General features: G+C 39.4%; 1 protein-coding gene across 2 annotated transcripts in view; it reads left to right on the top strand.

Annotated features, from left to right (window-relative positions):
- The window catches only part of LOC149460050 (neurotrypsin-like), a 59,380-nt gene extending 53,494 nt beyond the window's left edge, over positions 1-5,886 (top strand). For both annotated transcript variants that reach the window (XM_089680187.1, XM_089680186.1), the window contains one exon: positions 587-5,886. In XM_089680187.1, coding sequence (XP_089536313.1) covers positions 587-897 — 311 coding nt within the window. In that variant the 3' untranslated portion in view covers positions 898-5,886. The remainder of the gene's footprint in view (positions 1-586) is intronic.
- The last annotated feature ends 12,775 nt before the right edge of the window (positions 5,887-18,661 follow it).

The raw sequence follows: 18,661 nt of genomic DNA, 5'->3' as shown, positions 1-18,661 counted from the left end.
GTCTGTAGCAGGATCGGAAGCCCAAGCCTGGATACCAGCTGTCACTTGACAGCTGGCCGTTCCAAAGCTAAACCCCATCAGCACCTACAAGAGCTGCTGATTTCTAGTGCTGTTTGAAATGGTGCATAGAGAAATAGCCTACAGTCCTTGTTAAAAATTTTATTTTTCAGATACAGCACATAAGATACAGGATATTTTGCACAAAAAAAAAACTTTATGAAAGGGTCATGCTACCCAAAACATTTTTTTGCAGTTTTTGGTACATGCAAGTGAGACAATCCATTTGATACCATTTGATTTGGTTTATGATACCCTAAGGACACAGTTGGTAAGATCTCTGAATACTTACTATAGCCTCTATTTTATTTTTTGAAGAATACAGCAGGAGTAGACCCAAAATTTCCAATCAAATTTTTCAAATCAAAAGTTTCCAATCAAAGAGCCCAGGACTGTCTCAACCTTTAACTCTAGACAACGTATAAGTTTCACATTCACATTTCATTTTGCATTTTACAAATGTTGCCTAAATTACTTGATTCTTTTATATCTTGTCAGCCTAACCAGATTTGTCATTTTATTACCACAGGAACATCCTACTCCAAGACACTTCTTCAAGGTGCTATTCCAATACTTCCCAAGGAGTCCTGTGTTTTGCGCTACAAGGGAAAATTTACAAATCGTATGGTTTGTGCTGGAGATCTATCTGAAGAGAATCGAGTAGACAGCTGCCAGGGGGACAGTGGAGGCCCACTCATGTGCCAAAACTCAAATGGACATTGGGTTATTGTAGGGATAACATCCTGGGGTTATGGGTGCGGACGAAAGGGCTATCCTGGAGTGTACACAAAGGTAAGCAGGTTCACCCCCTGGATCAGAAGGGTTACAAAACTGAAATGAAATAAAGGACACTTTTTATTTATTGTGATCAGTGCAATTCATGTTAAATTCTCAGAAATTCATCATGAGTCTCATCATAGAGCAATACTTGTCCACAACATGCCTTAAATTTCATTTGTGGGTCTTTACTATGTAACAAGACAAAACTGTGAAACGTCTTCCATGTTGTGCCTCTGTTGTAAGAATGTATGACTTCTCTTCTTGCTTTATGATTGAACAAATTAGTACATGAACTGTTTAGTAAATGGACCAAGAAACACTATTCTAGGGTCCTTCAGGTCAGTGGGCATGTGCCACAAAAGTCAGGAGGTGCCAGAGCTTTTCCTTTAGCTGTATGATGTGCTAGGTGGGAAACTTTAAAAAAAAGTTATAAATGTGAACAAACCTAAGATTTTACCTCTGCTCTAACATTTAGCTATGCTTAACCCAAACATACTGTATAACAAGCTCCTCAACTATGTAGGATTGTTGTCTGACTTCTGAAATGTATAAATGCAAACAAGTCGCTGCATGTCTGTACATATACAGTATACAGCTGTCAAGTCTACCTTTTTATATGTTACAAATGGACATTAAATCTACTTGTCCAGACAGTATTTATTCCAATCCTAAACAGGGCATTATTACATGAACATAAATATATATATATATGTATATATTATTTTACAGATTAGGAATGGTGTCCAATTACTGTGCTCTGAATACTTTACATTGGTTTCTGTTTTCTCTCACTATGAATTTGTGTTATGTTTTACCCCCGCCCTTGACCCAAGAGCACCTATAGCCCACGTTGAAATACGTAGCCTTTATCCTAAGAGTACAGTTTGTCTTGGTGATACCTTCTGGTAAACAATGTTGCTTCTCACAGGTACAGGGCTTATGTAATATTTGAACAAGACTCTGTAATGTTTTAGCATTGTAATTTACAGCTGGACTCCAGTAATGAGGCAAAATCTACCTTTGGAGTGAATCCCCACACCCACCCCACACTGATAGGGTGAATTATTTGTTTATTCTTGGGGTGCATGGATAAGGTATATTCTAGACACGTGCAGAAAGAATAAATTTGTTTCATTGAGTTACTAATTTGGTTTCATTACAAATGTAAAGAAATTCATTTTGTTTATTAATTTTCGACTGGATTATCATTTTTCAAATTGACCCAAATTCATTGTGATGACAAGCTGGTTCTAGTCTATTTGAGATTCAAATTACAGAAGATGGCTATATTTTTATTTTATTCTATTCTTTTTTTTTTCTATTCTATTCTTTTCTATTCCATTCTTTTATTTAATTCCTTTATTTTCTATTCTATTCTTTTCAAATTTCGGAAGATGGCTATATTCTATTCTAATCTATTTTTTTTTATCTATTTGAGTCTCTTCTTTTCTTTTCTATTCATATCTATTTTTTATTTTCTATTCTATATTTAATTCCATTCTGTTCTATTATTTTATTTTATATTATATTATCTACTTTCATATTCTATTACTTTCTGTTTTTTCTATTCTGTTTTATTCTATTCTTTTTGAAATTCAAATTTTGGAAGACCGCTATATTCTTTCTATTTTATTCTATTCGAAATTTGAATTTCAAAAATCAACTTTTGTAAAATGACTGTATTTTTCTTTTTATTCTGTTCTATTTTTTAAATTCTGTTCTATTGTTTTCTTTTATATTCTTTCTATTCAATTCTATTCCTTTCTATTCAATTATTTTCTTTTATTTTCTATTCTATTCTTTTATTTTCTATTCTATTCTTTTATTTTCTATTCTATTTTATTCGATTCTATGCTTTTCGAAATGAAAATTTCAGAAGATGACTGTATTCTATCACTAGTGCACACAGACTTTGAAGGAAACCAGCAATAGTCAGCAATATGTTTACATTTAAAATTTGTTTTTGAATTTGTTTCGAATTCGGATTATTTGTTTATTTTAGACTAAATTTAATTTTGTTATTTCGGATTCATTTAAACCCCTTACTATTGTATTCCAGATATTTGGATACATCTGAATCTCTGAGTAACGAAAATTTCATCCGAATTTAGATTAGGAACAGAACAAACTGCACATATCTAGTGTATTACTTATCTTACTCCTGGATATGATAGGCTTCCTCAACCTATACAAATGATCAGCCGCAGCTTCCCCTCTAAGCAGCTTCTGGCTACGGTTACATGCTCCCCTCCTGATGTACAAATTCAAATGAATAGCCCTGAACTGCACGTGATGACGGAGAGGATTGCTCAATGCCCAAAACCTGCTAATGACCCTGCAGCCTGCCAGAGCCAGTGATAGGGTAAGTAATACACCATGCACCCCTAAGCTAGATGAGCATTTAACCCTTGCAGTGTGTAGGGAGAGGCCAACTGCAAGGGTAGAGTTTGTCTCATTCCCGGAGTTCAGCTTTAAGCTTTGACAATAGTTATTCATTGTAATTCTCTCGCAAGTACTTAAAGAGAGGACATGGCGTAAACTTGGTTCTGCTTGCCAGTTCCTGAACAAAGAGTGTGGTACTATGGAAGAGCAAACGTCACAGGGTATTATATTACCACAATAAAATGTCCTTGTTGTTAAGATATTAAATGACAGTGTGTCTTGATACACAATGGAACTAACTATTGTAATTATTTTTAATGTGATAAATATCTCATAACCAAAGTTGCTAGAAATGTCACTGTATCATTTCTGATCATAATAACTGTGTTTACTACTGTTCTATTAAACAAGGCATATGTGCTTGCCTCATCAAGAACTTTTTTATTTATGAGCTTCATTGGAGTTCCATGAGGACAGCTGATTTTATGAATGGATGTATTGAAATAGAAGTGTGGGCTCAGAATATACCAGGGTTACAGTAGGCATACACAGCTGAGTATGAAATCATCTTGACCTCACTGGGGCAGCCGAGTACTGTATGTCATTATCCATAAATACTTGAGATAACAAATCAAATGATGGGGCCACATCTAGAAGAAAAAAAACAACTAATAATCTGGGGTCCTGCAGCCACATGGATTAATAAATACCAATAAATGACCAACTCTATAAAGTTTATAAAGATAAAATAATAATAACATTTTGAAAATTTCACATACTTTTTTCTCACTAAAAAAAAAGCTCATTTTAATATTAGGTTTTAAAAGATTTTTTTTTCGTTAGTTAATAAATGGGCATTGTTCAGTTTTTGTGCTTGGGCCCGTCACTATTATTTACAGTGAAAAAAAACTGTTTAAGTGAACCTGTGCCTATGATCGCTACAACATTTACATATTCTGAACAAGCAATAAAAGAATATTAAAGGTTTAGTCCACCTTTGGGATCATGGTTCATTTTGCACCCATATTTAGAGTGTAGCATAAAGAATGGTCACATTCCCCAATCTCTGCCCCCCAACCAACCCCCCGCCCTCCACCTGTACAGCCATGTAATCCATTCACAGATCCATTGTAAATGGAAAAACTACAAGTCCCATCTGCAAAAGGCACGGAGGCTCAGAGATCACACTGGCACAAGTTACATATGCTGCAATTGTTACTGCGAGTGTAGTCAAGTATTTATTTATTCTAGCCCCATAAGAAAAGGTCCATACCTCCATATTGACTAGGGCCTAGGACATAAACAATGCAGGAGCCTATGATTTATACCCATAGCACACTGATCATGGTTGTAATGCTCTTCAGGCTTCTATGCAAAAGTTTTTAAAAAATGCACATATTTTATTGCATTATTGTGGGTGTACTTATTAAGCTTTTGCAAATGGTGAACTACGTCTTGGAGACATCATATGCCTTCAAATCTCACAACAGACTCTGAAATCTCAGCTATTTTTTTATGGCGATCAGATCTTGGCAGTCTTCCAGCCCTGTAATATAAATGCACAGCAGGTGTTTCTAAGCTGTTAGAAACCAACTAAACCTGACCCCAGAGCCTTAGACTGCTGCTGGACACTGCCATCTTGGATGCGATGTCATCAGCTTCGGCAGACATAGAGCTGTCACTCAAATGACACTCTCTGGTAACCCCCTCCTTGTCTCCTCATAGCTTCATAAAAGGTTATGTAGGGAGGGTGAAGGGAAGGGTGGAGGATCAGGTCCAGCACAGAGAGTATTTAATGTCTCCCAGAAGAGGAAATGGCTATGATGTTCAGGGAGGGAAGTAGCTGTGCAAGTGAATTGACTTTTACTTGAGTAGTCAAATTTTCTACAAGTTCAAGCACACATTGCAAGTAAATAAAATTTATGGAAATAGAAAAAACACTGCAAGTAAGCATTTAGAATACTTTGATTTTCCTATGCTTTTACCTGAAATTGTGTAGGTTGGCGAGAGGATCTCTTTAAAGTAGACTGGAAATATACATTTCAGGGTATAATACAGGGTTGATAAGGACCACTTGCTTACTTTTCATGGGTTGCTGTGGTATAATATTCATCTGCTTCTGCCCCCCCCCAATTTGCTTTGTAAGTTGCAAACTAGCACTGTAGTATATGTAGGACTAAAGAGACCCTCCATGCAACAATGCCTAGGCCATGCAATTTGCCATGCAGGCACTGTTGTGTGACGGAGGAGAGAATCACATAAGCCCTGGACCTGGAAGTGCCGGGTTTTTCTCTGGCAGACTAACAGGGCAGCTGTGGAGCAAGTTGAAGGTAAATATAGGCCCCTTACCCTCCCTGCTGTAAAGTCAACCTAGTACTTTGCCCCAAGCAGGCCTAGGCCTGGTTTACTTTAAGCAGGCACCATATACAGTTAAAAACACATCCACTTTCTATTAACCGCAGTTAATGTTTTGAATTTTTTAAATATTAATCTGAATATATAGCTTACTTTTACAGAGCTGCAAAAGAAATGTATATAAAGGATTGTGTAATTGTTTTTCTTTTATTGTCACACAGTGGATCATCTGCAAGTTCATGTCTGCTAAATAAGTGCAATTATGTCATTTTTTTCAGAGGATCTCATGCAATTAAAGACATCAGAAACTTCCTATAGTCTTTTGTGTTTTATTAGATAACCGTTAAACATTGGTACATTTAACTTAAGTCCAACCACAACAGTTCCTAAATGTGGTGGCTGCATTGCTTTTCTTTCTTTTTCCCTTTACTTTCATCTGGTGATCCTGCCGGTAACACAATTCCTGTCTAATGGGACAACACTCACTTGCTGCACTGTATTTGTAGTCCATATTAGGAGAGCAGCCTAGGGTGACAACTGTGCTCCCAAACAAACACCTTCTTCGCTCCACATTCCCATTACACACAGGGGAGTTGTTTTGTAGTTCACAGAGGATAGCTTAAAAGGATGATTATATTGTTTAGGGGTTTAAATTCAATCCACAGGAAGTTGCAAGGGTATAAATGTTCCATACCTGAAAAAAAGTAAAATCAAATGAGATCGGGCGCATTCAGGGTGATGTGGCTGTAGGCCTTCAGCGCCTGGTATTCTCAGGTGGTCTCCAAGGCAGGTACTAACCAGGGCTGACCCTGCTTAGCTTTCGAGATCAGATGGATATATATCAAATAGTGCGAACGTGCGCTCCAAGTCTTGCTCTTGCTATGGCTGAATGTCATGTCTCCAGGCCCGGAAGTGCTGTAATCACGCTTTGATGTACATTTCACCCAGCAGTGTCTTCAGGAATTACTTCGCCCATATTTGATATTCACAAGCTGTATTTACTGGTGCCGGTACAATAGGCACTGCTTCATGTGAGTGTACATCTGACTACTTTTGTTTACATTGTCAATTTAATAAATGTTACACTTAAAACAGTCTTAAATTTGTTTGGTATATTTGAACGGCTTGGTACCACGTCTCCTCAAGAAAGGAACAGTCCGCATTAAGTACACAGATGAATTGGGAGTTTGCTGTTAACCTTATTGCCATATCCGTGGGCTTGTTTAATGGAGAGCTGTTGGAGGTGAGAAACACCCTAGGAAAACCAGAGAGGATAGATCCATACACTACCAATATGCGCATTTTGACAAGTTATATTTTGTAGGTTCAAGGACTGGAAACTCTGTATAGTGTTTTTTTATTTAAATTATTGCCATACTTATTTTATATGATTCCCATATTCATTTGAGACATGCCCATTCAGTAGAATGTATCTATGTACATTTTTCACAGGGATGCATTGCACGCGTCACACGTCAAATTTAAATGTCATCCAATTGAAGAGCCATGCCAAAATTTAATAGTCCAGATAAAAATATATTACAATGTAAAATCAAATAGAATACTTTATAAGGAGTCAATGCACTCTGGGGACAAGAACTCTCTTGGCTCTCTTTTAAAGTCTTCTATTTGATCTGCATGAATTTGTATCTGGGCTATTAACTGTTGGTGTGGTGCTTGAGTCACAGATCCACTTAGTTACATTACAGTCCAAGGAAACTGTGGAAACCCTTGAAGGTGTAGAAGCTGTCCCCCCAGAATCCAGACATCATGCTCAAACCCTGATGCAATGCTACTGGATATTATGCTAATAGAATAATAAAGGGGTTTCAGTGCTACTTATCTATACCTTCAGCTTTTCTTCCAGGCATTGCTGCAGATTCCAGTCCATCTAACTCTCTATTGTAATTCATCTTGTGATCTGAGATCTAGGCTTGTGAAATAAGACCGCTATTACAAGACATACAAACTGCAGGCTCCTGGCTGTCCCTTACATTAAAAATTGTTATGTTAAAAAAATGCTTCTCATGGTCAACATGAGCAGACATATCTGATTTGAAATTAATTTTATTTTAGTATAACCCCAGTATTTGCTAGACATGCTCTCTTGTTGTCTTTAATTGCTCCTTAACCCCTTGGTGCCGGCGCCTCCCGGCCCTTTAATGGCTTCAGAGGCTGGGAGGCAGGGCGGGGTTTTAGGGTCATGTGACCACTTTGATTCGCTGTCACGGCGGTCACATGATCAGGAAAGGTCACAATTGAAAGAGGAGATCGGGACCTTTCCGTAAATATCGGACATGTGTGCAGGGAGCGCGCAGGGCGCGCGCTCTCAGCATATATATCTTTCTTAATTGCACGCAAATGTACAACCGCTCGGCATCAAGGCCCAGACACCGGGAGGCCACACATTTGCGTGCGGCCGGCGCGAAGAGGTTAAAGTGGTAGTAAGCTCTGTTTTTTCTGTTGTACCTACTGTACAGGTAAGCCTATTATGAGACTTACCTGTAGCTACAGTAAATAGCTCCTAAACATGTGCTGTTTGAGATATTCCAATGTGCAGAAGCAAGTGATTTCACTGGTGCATGCCATCCACTGAGAGAGCTGTGCCACTGCCGTGACTCCTATGCATGTGCAGGAGTGATGTCATGGTGGCTTGGCCATTTAAGCGTCCGGAGCTTGCAAACCCAGAAGGAAGACTAGGTGAAGATGGAAGCCCTGTCAGCAGTGACAGTGCACTGTTGGAGGGCTTTGTATCAGTATAAGTCTGTCATAATGTGCCAGGGTGCAATGCATATTAGCACATAATGACATAAGCCTGTGGTTTTCTACCACTTAAATGTTTCATTTTCCTTGGCAGACAGAGGCTGCATTACTATAATATTTGCTACAATACCATGCAGAGCATTTAAAGTTGAAACCACATTCCTGGTTTCAAAATCAACCACAAATTCTGCCACATTTGGAGTTTTTTTAGTGGGTATGCTTTAACTAAGCTTCTGAGTACCAAGCCATATATCCTTTTTTTTTTTAATCAATGGGCAACTAAAACGCAAGTTCTAATAAATTCTACTTAATCATAGGTAACATAGAGCATGTCTTCCATCTACGGCAATGGAGGTTTACATAGTCAAAGCTATATTGCATAAGGCCACCATACAGCAGCCTGAAGATATGTACATTTATTGCCAACTCCAAACATAGTTGGGCATACTTATTTACTTTCTTGGAGGTTCCCCGCACCCTAGGCTGTCTGTGTATGTGTGATCAGATATGGAGCCTTTTGGAGCTGGTAAGACAGGCATCAGTTGCACAGAGGGAATTCCAATCAGATCGAAAATTAGGATCTTTTTCTTGAAAGCTCCTTTATGTGAGACTCGTGAGTTGATCCATGAATATCCAATTCTGTAGAAATATATAATTTATCACGAAACACACTTGCAATACTATTATAGTTCTTCAGTTCTAGCACACTTTATGGGGTCTAACTATAACAATTCACTGTGTGAATGTTTTAGCCTTCATGTGAAAGTCACAAATAATACCTGTAATGTTTGTAACACTTCTTTTTGTTGTCTTTTGCTGGGGAAATGTATTAATTCCTAACAATAATTCCTCCCACCTTCTACCTATTCCTCCTAATCCCTTTACTTTAGGTCAGGGGCGTCAAACTGGCGGCCCTCCAGCTGTTGTAAAACTATGGAGGGCCGCCAATTTGACACCCGTGCTTTAGGTGATCTACAAAGGTTTTCCGTCTGCAAAGTTGTCAAAGAACAGGTTTTGTCTTTTCAACATTGTATCAATTCTGTATAGCAGTTCATTATCTGCAGTAGCTGATTCATTACTGTAAATACATATTTCCTAAGACCATCAGCTCTATCTAGTGGTCATAATGTAGTATTTTCATGATTCACTCTATTTTATAAATGAAAAATATTCAAACCAGTGAGAAAATAACCTAATAGCTTTAATTTGTGCACCCATTTCCACAAAACAAATGTACATGCAGTTTTATTTATTTATTTCAGGTACTTGTATAGCGCCATCAATTTACGCAGCGCTTTTACATTTATATTGTACATTCGCATCAGTCCCTAACCCTCAAGGGGCGTACAATCTAAAGTCCCTAACTCACATTCATACATACACATACTAGGGCCAATTTAGACAGGATCCAATCAACCTACCAGCATGTCTTTGGAGTTTTATAGCCCTTAGTTTACAATGCAGAGGTGTCACTCATATTACAGGTGAAACTCGAAAAATTAGAATATCGTGCAAAAGTTCATTTATTTCAGTAATGCAACTTAAAAGGTGAAACTAATATATGAGATAGACTTATTACATGCAAAGCAAGATAGTTCAAGCCGTGCTTTGTCATAATTGTGATGATTATGGCTTACAGCTCATGAAAACCCCAAATCCACAAACTCAGAAAATTAGAATATTGTGAAAAGGTGCAATATTCTCGGCTCAAAGTGTCCCACACTAATCAGCTAATTAAGCCATAACACCTGCAAAGGGTTCCTGAGCCTTTAAATGGTCTCTCAGTCTGGTTCAGTAGGAATCACAATCATGGGAAAGACTGCTGACCTGACAGTTGTGCAGAAAACCATCATTGACACCCTCCATATGGAGGGAAAGCCTCAAATTGCAAAAGAAGTTGGATGTTCCCAAAGTGCTGTATCAAAGCACATTAATAGAAAGTTAAGTGGAATCGAAAAGTGTGGAAGAAAAAGGTGCACAAGCAGCAGGAATGACCGCAGCCTGGAAAGGATTGTCAGGAAAAGGCCATTCAAAAGTGTTGGGGACTTTCACAAGGAGTGGACTGAGGCTGGAGTCAGTGCTTCAAGAGCCACCACACACAGACGGATCCTGGACATGGGCTTCAAATGTCATATTCCTCTTATCAAGCCGCTCCTGAACAACAAACGTCAGAAGTGTCTTACCTGGGCTAAAGAAAAACAGACCTGGTCTGTTGTTCAGTGGTCCTAAGTCCTCTTTTCTGATGAGAGCAACTTTTGCATCTCATTTGGAAACCAAGGTCCTAGAATATAGAGGAAGAATGGAGAGGCACACTCTGCAAGATGCTTGAAGTCCAGTGTGAAGTTTCCACAGTCTGTGTTGATTTGGGGAGCCATGTCATCTGCTGGTGTTGGTCCACTGTGCTTCATTAAGTCCAGGGTCAACGCAGCCGTCTACCAGGAGATTTTGGAGCACTTCATGCTTCCTTCTGCAGACGAGCTTTATGGGGATGCTGACTTCATTTTCCAGCAGGACTTGGCACCTGCCCACACTGCCAAAAGCACCAAAATCTGGTTCAATGACCGTGGGATTACTGTGCTTGATTGGCCAGCAAACTCGCCTGACCTGAACCCCATAGAGAATCTATGGGGCATTGCCAAGAGAAAGATGGGAGACATGAGACCGAACAATGCAGAAGAGCTGAAGGCCGCTATTGAAGCATCCTGGTCTTCCATAACACCTCAGCAGTGCCGCAGGCTGATAGCTTCCATGCCACGCCGCATTGAGGCAGTAATTGCTGCAAAAGGGGCCCAAACCAAGTACTGAGTACATATGCATGCTTATACTTTTCAGAGGTCTGATATTCTATGTACAATCCTTGTTTTATTGATTGCATGTAATATTCAAATTTTCTGAGATTGTGGATTTGGGGTTTTCATGAGCTGTAAGCCATAATCATCACAATTATGACAAATCACAGCTTGAACTATCTTGCTTTGCATGTAATGAGTCTATCTCATATATTAGTTTCACCTTTTAAGTTTCATTACTGAAATAAATGAACTTTTGCACAATATTCTAATTTTTCGAGTTTCACCTGTATTTCTTCTTCCAATTGAATGGTCTTAGCCTATATGGCTATTTTCATATTGGTCAAATATTCCTAACAATCTTAGGATTGAATCTTAGGGAATGTCACATTAAGGGCCACAACCAGAAACTTACATTTCACACATTACAATCATTACATGTGTTATTTGTGACTTTTGCATGACTGCTGGGACTATTGCACTGCATTTTTTTCTCTATAAATAAATGAGAGTTAAAAGAAACGAAGAAGAACAGATGGGGCAAACAAAACACAGTGATGGGCTTATCTCACTCTGCTCTCTCCTCCTATCAGCACATGAACTTAGTGGCTCCTTCACTGCTTCTTCCTCTCCCACAAAGACAGCAAGAGGCTAATACCAAGTTAAATTCATGCTTTTGATATCTGCTGAGAGTTCACTTTTAGATAACCAGTGTAGCCTTAGCCTTATTCTAATTTGACCATGACCACCATATCTCTAGATCACATAGAATTCATGCATTGGAGGTTAATGGTTTGCTAACACCGGTATTCCATTATAAATAAATCATTACTGAAAGACAAATCTGCATTGCCAACATGCCAAAGATTAGCTGGGGTATTCACTAATTCTGCAAAAGCTGACTAATCCATGGTTAGGCAGGCTATTAAACTATTTTTTACCACACATTGTATTTTCAGTGTAGCATATGTAGTACCCATGTAACACTTGCAAAATGTTGAAGCCTCTTAAAGAATTTCTGCATGATTAATAGCAGGATTTGAGTATTGCATTTATCCATACCCAATATCTATGGGTATCATAAACAAATGGCCTAGCATATGTGGACTGTTGATTTCTGTGTAATAGTATGTGTGCTTGGGCTGTTATTTTGATTTTCAGTTGAGTTTACAGTACCCAGATCAACAAGCCTACTTTCATAAGGCAATACTAGACTATTTTTCTAGTAGATGTCCAGTGTCTACCTAAAATCTATCATTGCAGTTGGGCAGGGATACACAACTATAATACATAGGAACTAGCTTTATTCCTAAGGCATTTCTGAGAAATGTTCACATATTCATCAAAAATTTTCATTTAAGATTGCCAAACACGCTTGGATAAGTGATCGATTTCTTTTCCTGTTGATCTCTCCCGACCTATTTGGTCGATATACTACACACAAGGAAGTGCATTTCAATCAATAGTTACAGTATAATTATTATTATACAGGATTTATATATTTGTAAATTATTGATCGCATCTCTGTTTTCACCATGTAATCTCATAATCTGATAAATTAGGATACGATCATATTGTATTTATGAACAAAGTATCTCAGCATTGCTGACTGTTGCAAAATGTTCAATATATGTCCACCCTTGCAAAACAGCTCAGTTTGATTGAATCCAATCTAAATCAAGTCTAAATCAATTGGAAGGGAAGTTAAGGCAATTTGTTTGCAGATTCAATTATTTTGAACGAGTCACACATTAACTGGATAATAAAATCAAAGCCTGTGTGGTCATGCATTGAGTGGGGAGGCCTATTCCTATAATGTGTATGTATGCTCAACATACTTGCACACTTACCTACTAGTGTGCCCTCAAGCAAAGAGCGGGCCAGACTTGTAGTCGCCACTTTTCCACCTCAGTCTTCCCTGCCGTTTATTCAGGGTCCTACTTGGTGTAATTTCTTGTGCATATACACGAGTTACATTGTACTTTACACTCAGCTCCATTCTTGATAGTTTATAGATGCCAGGATTTTGTACAGATGCATTTTATGTAGAAAATAAAAACTTGCTAACAGCATAAGGAAGAAAGTTTTTTTTTTGTTTGTTTTTTTTATTTTGCAAAAAAGACTTTGCATGCCCCTGGCAAAAACTGGAGTTTAGTTCCACTTTAAAGAAGAAGTATCACTTTTTTTATTAGTATTCAGTTCCTGATGAAACAAACTACACGTATTATGTACCATTTTCCTAACTGCCCAGTAACTCTAGCTGTGATGTTTGACAGGGTGCCCCCACTGGACGAGGTAGAGAGCGTGATGTCACCGTCCTGCCTCTATAACTCGCCCATGTAAAAATATACTATGCTGGGAATTCTTCTTTAAGATCATATAAAACACATGGTTCAGAATTTATATCTAAGTGCCACCACACATGTTTGAATCTGACCATACAATCTCTCTACAATTAATTTGAGAACTTGTCACAGAGTTGAGGCTTCAGGAGAACCATTGCCCGTAGAACTTCGTGTTTTCAAGTTATCCAGAAAGAACTATCATTGTATTATACGGCTTCCTATCCATATGGAAGAAAAATATATTTGAAATATATTTTAAAAATATTCTTCTCAAATATATTGCCATATATTTGAAATGCTACAATTTTGACCATATTCAATATATTTCAAAATATATTTCAATATATATATATACAAATCTACATTTTTGGAATGCATTTACAAATATATGTAACAATTGAGTACTGTCCGTGATACTTTTTTTATGTGTTGTAATACGGCTACAATCACCTCAAACAAATATATGTAAAAATATATGTTAAAATTACTTTTTTATTGTTAAAAAAATCTGAAGAATATATTTTAAAAAATAGATATTTCTAAAAATATATATTTTTTAAATATATTCTTCAGATTTTTTTTAACATTTAAAAAAAAGTAATTTTAACATATATTTTTTACATATATTTGTAAATGCATTCCAAAAATGTAGATTTGTATTTTCAAAGACATACGGTATATTTGAAATGTATTTTTAAAAATGTTTTTCATATATTTTGTAATAAAAACGCATTTCAACATGCAGTGTATATATATATATATATATATATATATATATATATATATATATATATACAGTGGGGCAAAAAAGTATTTAGTCAGCCACCAATTGTGCAAGTTCTCCCACTTAAAAAGATGAGAGAGCCCTGTAATTGGCATCATAGGTAGACCTCAACTATGAGAGACAAAATGAGAAAAAAAATCCAGACAATCACATTGGCTGATTTCGAAAGAATTTATTTGCAAATTATGGTGGAAAATAAGTATTTGGTCAATATCAAAAGTTCATCTCAATACTTTGTTATATATCCTTTGTTGGCAATGACAGAGGTCAGACGTTTCCTGTAAGTCTTCACAAGGTTGGCACACACTGTTGCTGGTATGTTGGCCCATTCCTGTCGCTGGGCAACACAGACTTTCAACTCCCTCTAAAGGTTTTCTATGGGGTTGAGATCTGGAGACTGGCTAGGCCACTCCAGGACCTTGAAATTCTTCTTACGAAGCCACTCCTTCGTTGCCCGGGCGGTATGTTTGGGATCATTGTCATGTTGGAATATTTATTTATTGAAATATATTTTGAAATATATTGAATATGACCAAAATTGTAGCATTTCAAATATATGGCAATATATTTGGGAAGAATATTTTTTAAATATATTTCAAATTTATTTTTCTTCCATATGGGTATGTACAATGTATTCCTATGTGGGCACCAGACTGTGGCCATTGGTTTTCTGTATAAATTTACTGTGTTTCTCTAATAAAGCAGTTCTTGTTTACTCCATGAACAGGTGTTATTTACTTCTTTGGGATAGCTACAGCTATACAACTATAGTCACTTGTCTCATGTTCCAGAGTTTGGGAAGCAGCTTCTTGGCGGAGATACCTAGTCGGGATGTCAGGCGTCTGTCACAGAGCTACCAAAAGTTTGCCATATGAGTGCCTACTTAAACTTTCCAATCAGTTTGTATCCAATCAGGCAGGCCCTTGCACTACATACTTATAGGCAGATCTAGAGAAGACTGTACAATCAGATTGTAACATGTGTGGTGAGCTTAAGGTGCATTATAATAGGACCATGAAGGGTTTATATGGAGTATTTAAATAACAGAGGCGCTGACTCTTCCCTACTCTCTCCAAAACAGAATAAAAGGTTTGGCCTAGAGATACACTTTACAGCAATATATACTGTTTAGGCAGAACATAGGCATTGATTAGTTGACTATTGTGCATGTCAGCACCCCTCGCCTCCCTCGTTCCAGTACTGCAGGGGTTAACATTTTGAGTCCAGACCTACTAGCCAGGCACAAACCTTACTCGTGTCCCCCAAGGCAGTGTAGAGCGGGCCTCGTGTCCCCCAAGGCGGTGTAGAGTGGGCCTTGTGTCCCCCAAGGAGGTGGAGAGCGGGCCTTGTGTCCCCAAGATGGTGGACTGTGGGCCTCGTGTCCCCCAAGGAGGTGGACAGCGGGCCTCATGTCCCCCAAGGCAGTGGAGAGCGGGCCTCGTGTCCCCCAAGGAGGTGTAGATAGCGCCTCGTGTCCCCCAAGGCGGTGGAGAGCAGGCCTCGTGTCCTCCACGGCGGTGGAGAGTGGGCCTCGAGTCCCCCGCGGAGGTGGAGAGGGTGTCTCCTCTCAGCGTAGGAGAGCAGACCTCTCCTGCACGTGTCCCCTCAGCGGCATTGCCACTGTAATAGCGATGCCGCGGAAACCGGAAGTTGTAAACCAGACCTTGGCTTCACAATGAGGCTTGGAGCGCATGTGCAGTCGCTCCATGCTTCTTCATCTGTGCTCGCCGCTCGCAGCTGCTCAACACAGAGGAATTTCTCCTCGCATTTGGTGAGCGGCCGAGCGGCTTTTTCAAGCCCTGCGGTACTGCATATACTGCATGTACTGCAGCCACATGCACTTCCAGATTTAACTTGGAATGTTGCAGCTGCAGCTAATCGGCGCAGCTTCCACCCATGGCCAGTCAGTGCAGCACTGTTCTTCCAGCTATGATCAATCAGTGCCCTTTTCCCTTCCTGAAAGCCTATTTAAGCTCTACACAGCAATGTTTGTTAAAGCTAGCTCCTGGGCCTCCTGTCAGTTAAAGTGTTACTAAAACCACACCAAAAAATCAGTCTGTATATGCAGTAAAGCATGCTTGTTATTCTCACTGTGGAACATAAGGGGTTAATCCTCTGCATTGTGTTAAAAGGCTGTTTGATCCTGTTTTCTCTGCCCCTCCTCTTGTTCAGATGTCCACCTGACAAGAACCTGTAGCCACATGCTCAGTTTAGTGTGTATTGCTAGAAAGGTTTTTTTTTTCTTGGGAGAGTGCAGGTGATCAGGACAGGGCCAGTCAGTACTGTCCATACAGAGGGTCAGGGGTTTTCCATCCTCCTAGTGCAGAAAGAAAACTCCTCCTACAAGCTTTAACCAGTGCTCTGCTGAAGTCACAAGACTGCTCTAACTGCTGATGAGAAAAGGTTTTTAGCAGTTTATATTTACTAAAATAATTGCACTTCCATGTTGTGTGTACTGTAGGAGACCAGAAAGAGTGAATGCAGGGTCCTGGGTTTAGTAACACTTTAAAGTTCTCCTGCCATTTATCCCTCACCTGTACTCTACTCTGACTTTTGTGTAGTGACCTTGGCTTGCTTACTGGTTATCTATGTCCAATACCTGCCCTGACCTCGGGCCTCTATCCTGGTCTTACATATCTGCTGTCTGCCCTGACCTCTAACTTGCTTCCTGGTTATCTATGTCTGCTGCATATCCTGACCTCTTGCTTGTATCCTAATTATCCATGTCTGCTGCCTTTCCTGGCCTCTGGTTTGCATTCTGCTTATCTGTGTCCACTGCCTGCCCTGTCCTTTGGCTTGTATCCTGTTTTCTTGTGTCCATTACCTGCCCTGATCTTTGACTTCTATCCTTGTTATCCATGTCCACTGTCTGCTCTGACCTCCGGCTTGTATTCTGCTTATCTATTTCTGCTGCCTATCCTGACCTCTGACTTGTAAACTGGCTATCCATATTTGTTGTATGTCTTGACCTCTGGCTTGTATCCTAGCTATCCATGTCCACTGGTTGCCTTGACCTCTGGCTTTTATTCTGCTTTTTATGTCTGATGCCTTTCCTGTATGCTGGTTGTCTGTATCTGCTGACTTTCCTGACATCTGGTTTGTGTCCTAGTTATCTGTGTCTGCTGCCTGCCCTGACCTTTGCCTTATATCTTGGATACCAGTTTCTGCTGCCTGTCCTGACCTCTAGAGTGTACCCTTGTTATCCATGTTTGCTGCCTGCCCTGAACTCTGCTTTGTATCCTGGCTATCAATGTCCACTACCTGCTCGGACCTTTGCCTTATATCTTGGTTACCTGTATCTGCTGCCTACCCTCACCTCTGGCTTGTATCCTATTTGTTCATGCCCGCTGCCTAAGATCTTTGGCTTCTATACTGGTTTTCCATATCCACTATCTTTCCTAACCTCTGGTTATCCATGTTTGCTGCATGTCCTGAACTTTGGCTTGTATCCTGTGTATCTGTGCTCACTGCCTGCCTTGACCTCTTGCTCGTATCCTGCATATCTATGTCTACTGCCTGCCTTGACCTGTTTTTTCTGCCTGCCATGACCTTTGGCTGTTATCATGGCTATCCATATGTCACAGTTAGAGGTCAGGCTTGAAGACCAGTAGCTATACCAGTAGAGAAGCTCCCACTGACCAGAATCTATAAGTAGACCCTGGCGGATGTGTGGGGTCTAAGCTCTAACCTGTATTCATCAGAGCTCTTGATGATGGAAATGGGTTTGCTGCATGTTAATACCAGGGTAGGGATCAAGCAGAAGTGTAGTTAGTAAACAAGCCAAAGTTCAGTAACACGTGGTTGCAGATCAAGATCAAGCACAATAATTTGGCAAAGAGGATGTGCAAAGACATAGCTTAAATCCAGAAGTTCATGGGAGGAGCAAATCGTTCAAGGTTCACTAGAAATAAGAGAAAAGGCAAGATTGTCCTAAGAAATCAGACAGGGAGATGTCTAGCATCTCCGGTGGTACAGGAAGAAAAGTTACAGCCAGACACCACAGAGATCATAGGTTCAGATCTAGACTCTGGCACCATATCCACTGTCTGCCTTGCTCTCTGGCTTGTGTCTTGGTTATCCATATCTGTTGCCTGCCCTGATCTTTGATTTATATACTGGTTATCCATGTTTGTTGCATATCTTGACCTTTGGCTTGTATCCTCATTTTCTGTGTCGACTGGCTGTCCTGACCTCTGGCTTGTATCCTGCTTATCCATGCTCACTGCTTGTCCTGACCTCTGGCTTGTATCCTGGTTATCTGTGTTGCCTGTCCTGACCTCTGGCTTTTATCCTAGTTGTCCATGTCTGCTGCCTGTCCTGACCTCTGGGTTCTATCCTAGTTATCTATGTCTGCTGCCTGTCCTGACCTCTGGCTTCTATCCTGGTTATCTGTGCTTACTGCCTGT

The sequence above is a fragment of the Staurois parvus genome, unplaced genomic scaffold (genome assembly GCF_062004578.1).
Source record: "Staurois parvus isolate SC_StPar_1 unplaced genomic scaffold, SC_StPar_1.0 ptg000236l, whole genome shotgun sequence".
Taxonomy (NCBI): domain Eukaryota; kingdom Metazoa; phylum Chordata; class Amphibia; order Anura; family Ranidae; genus Staurois; species Staurois parvus.
The sequence above is the reverse complement of the archived record's forward strand: the minus strand, read 5'-3'. Positions and strand labels throughout refer to the sequence as shown.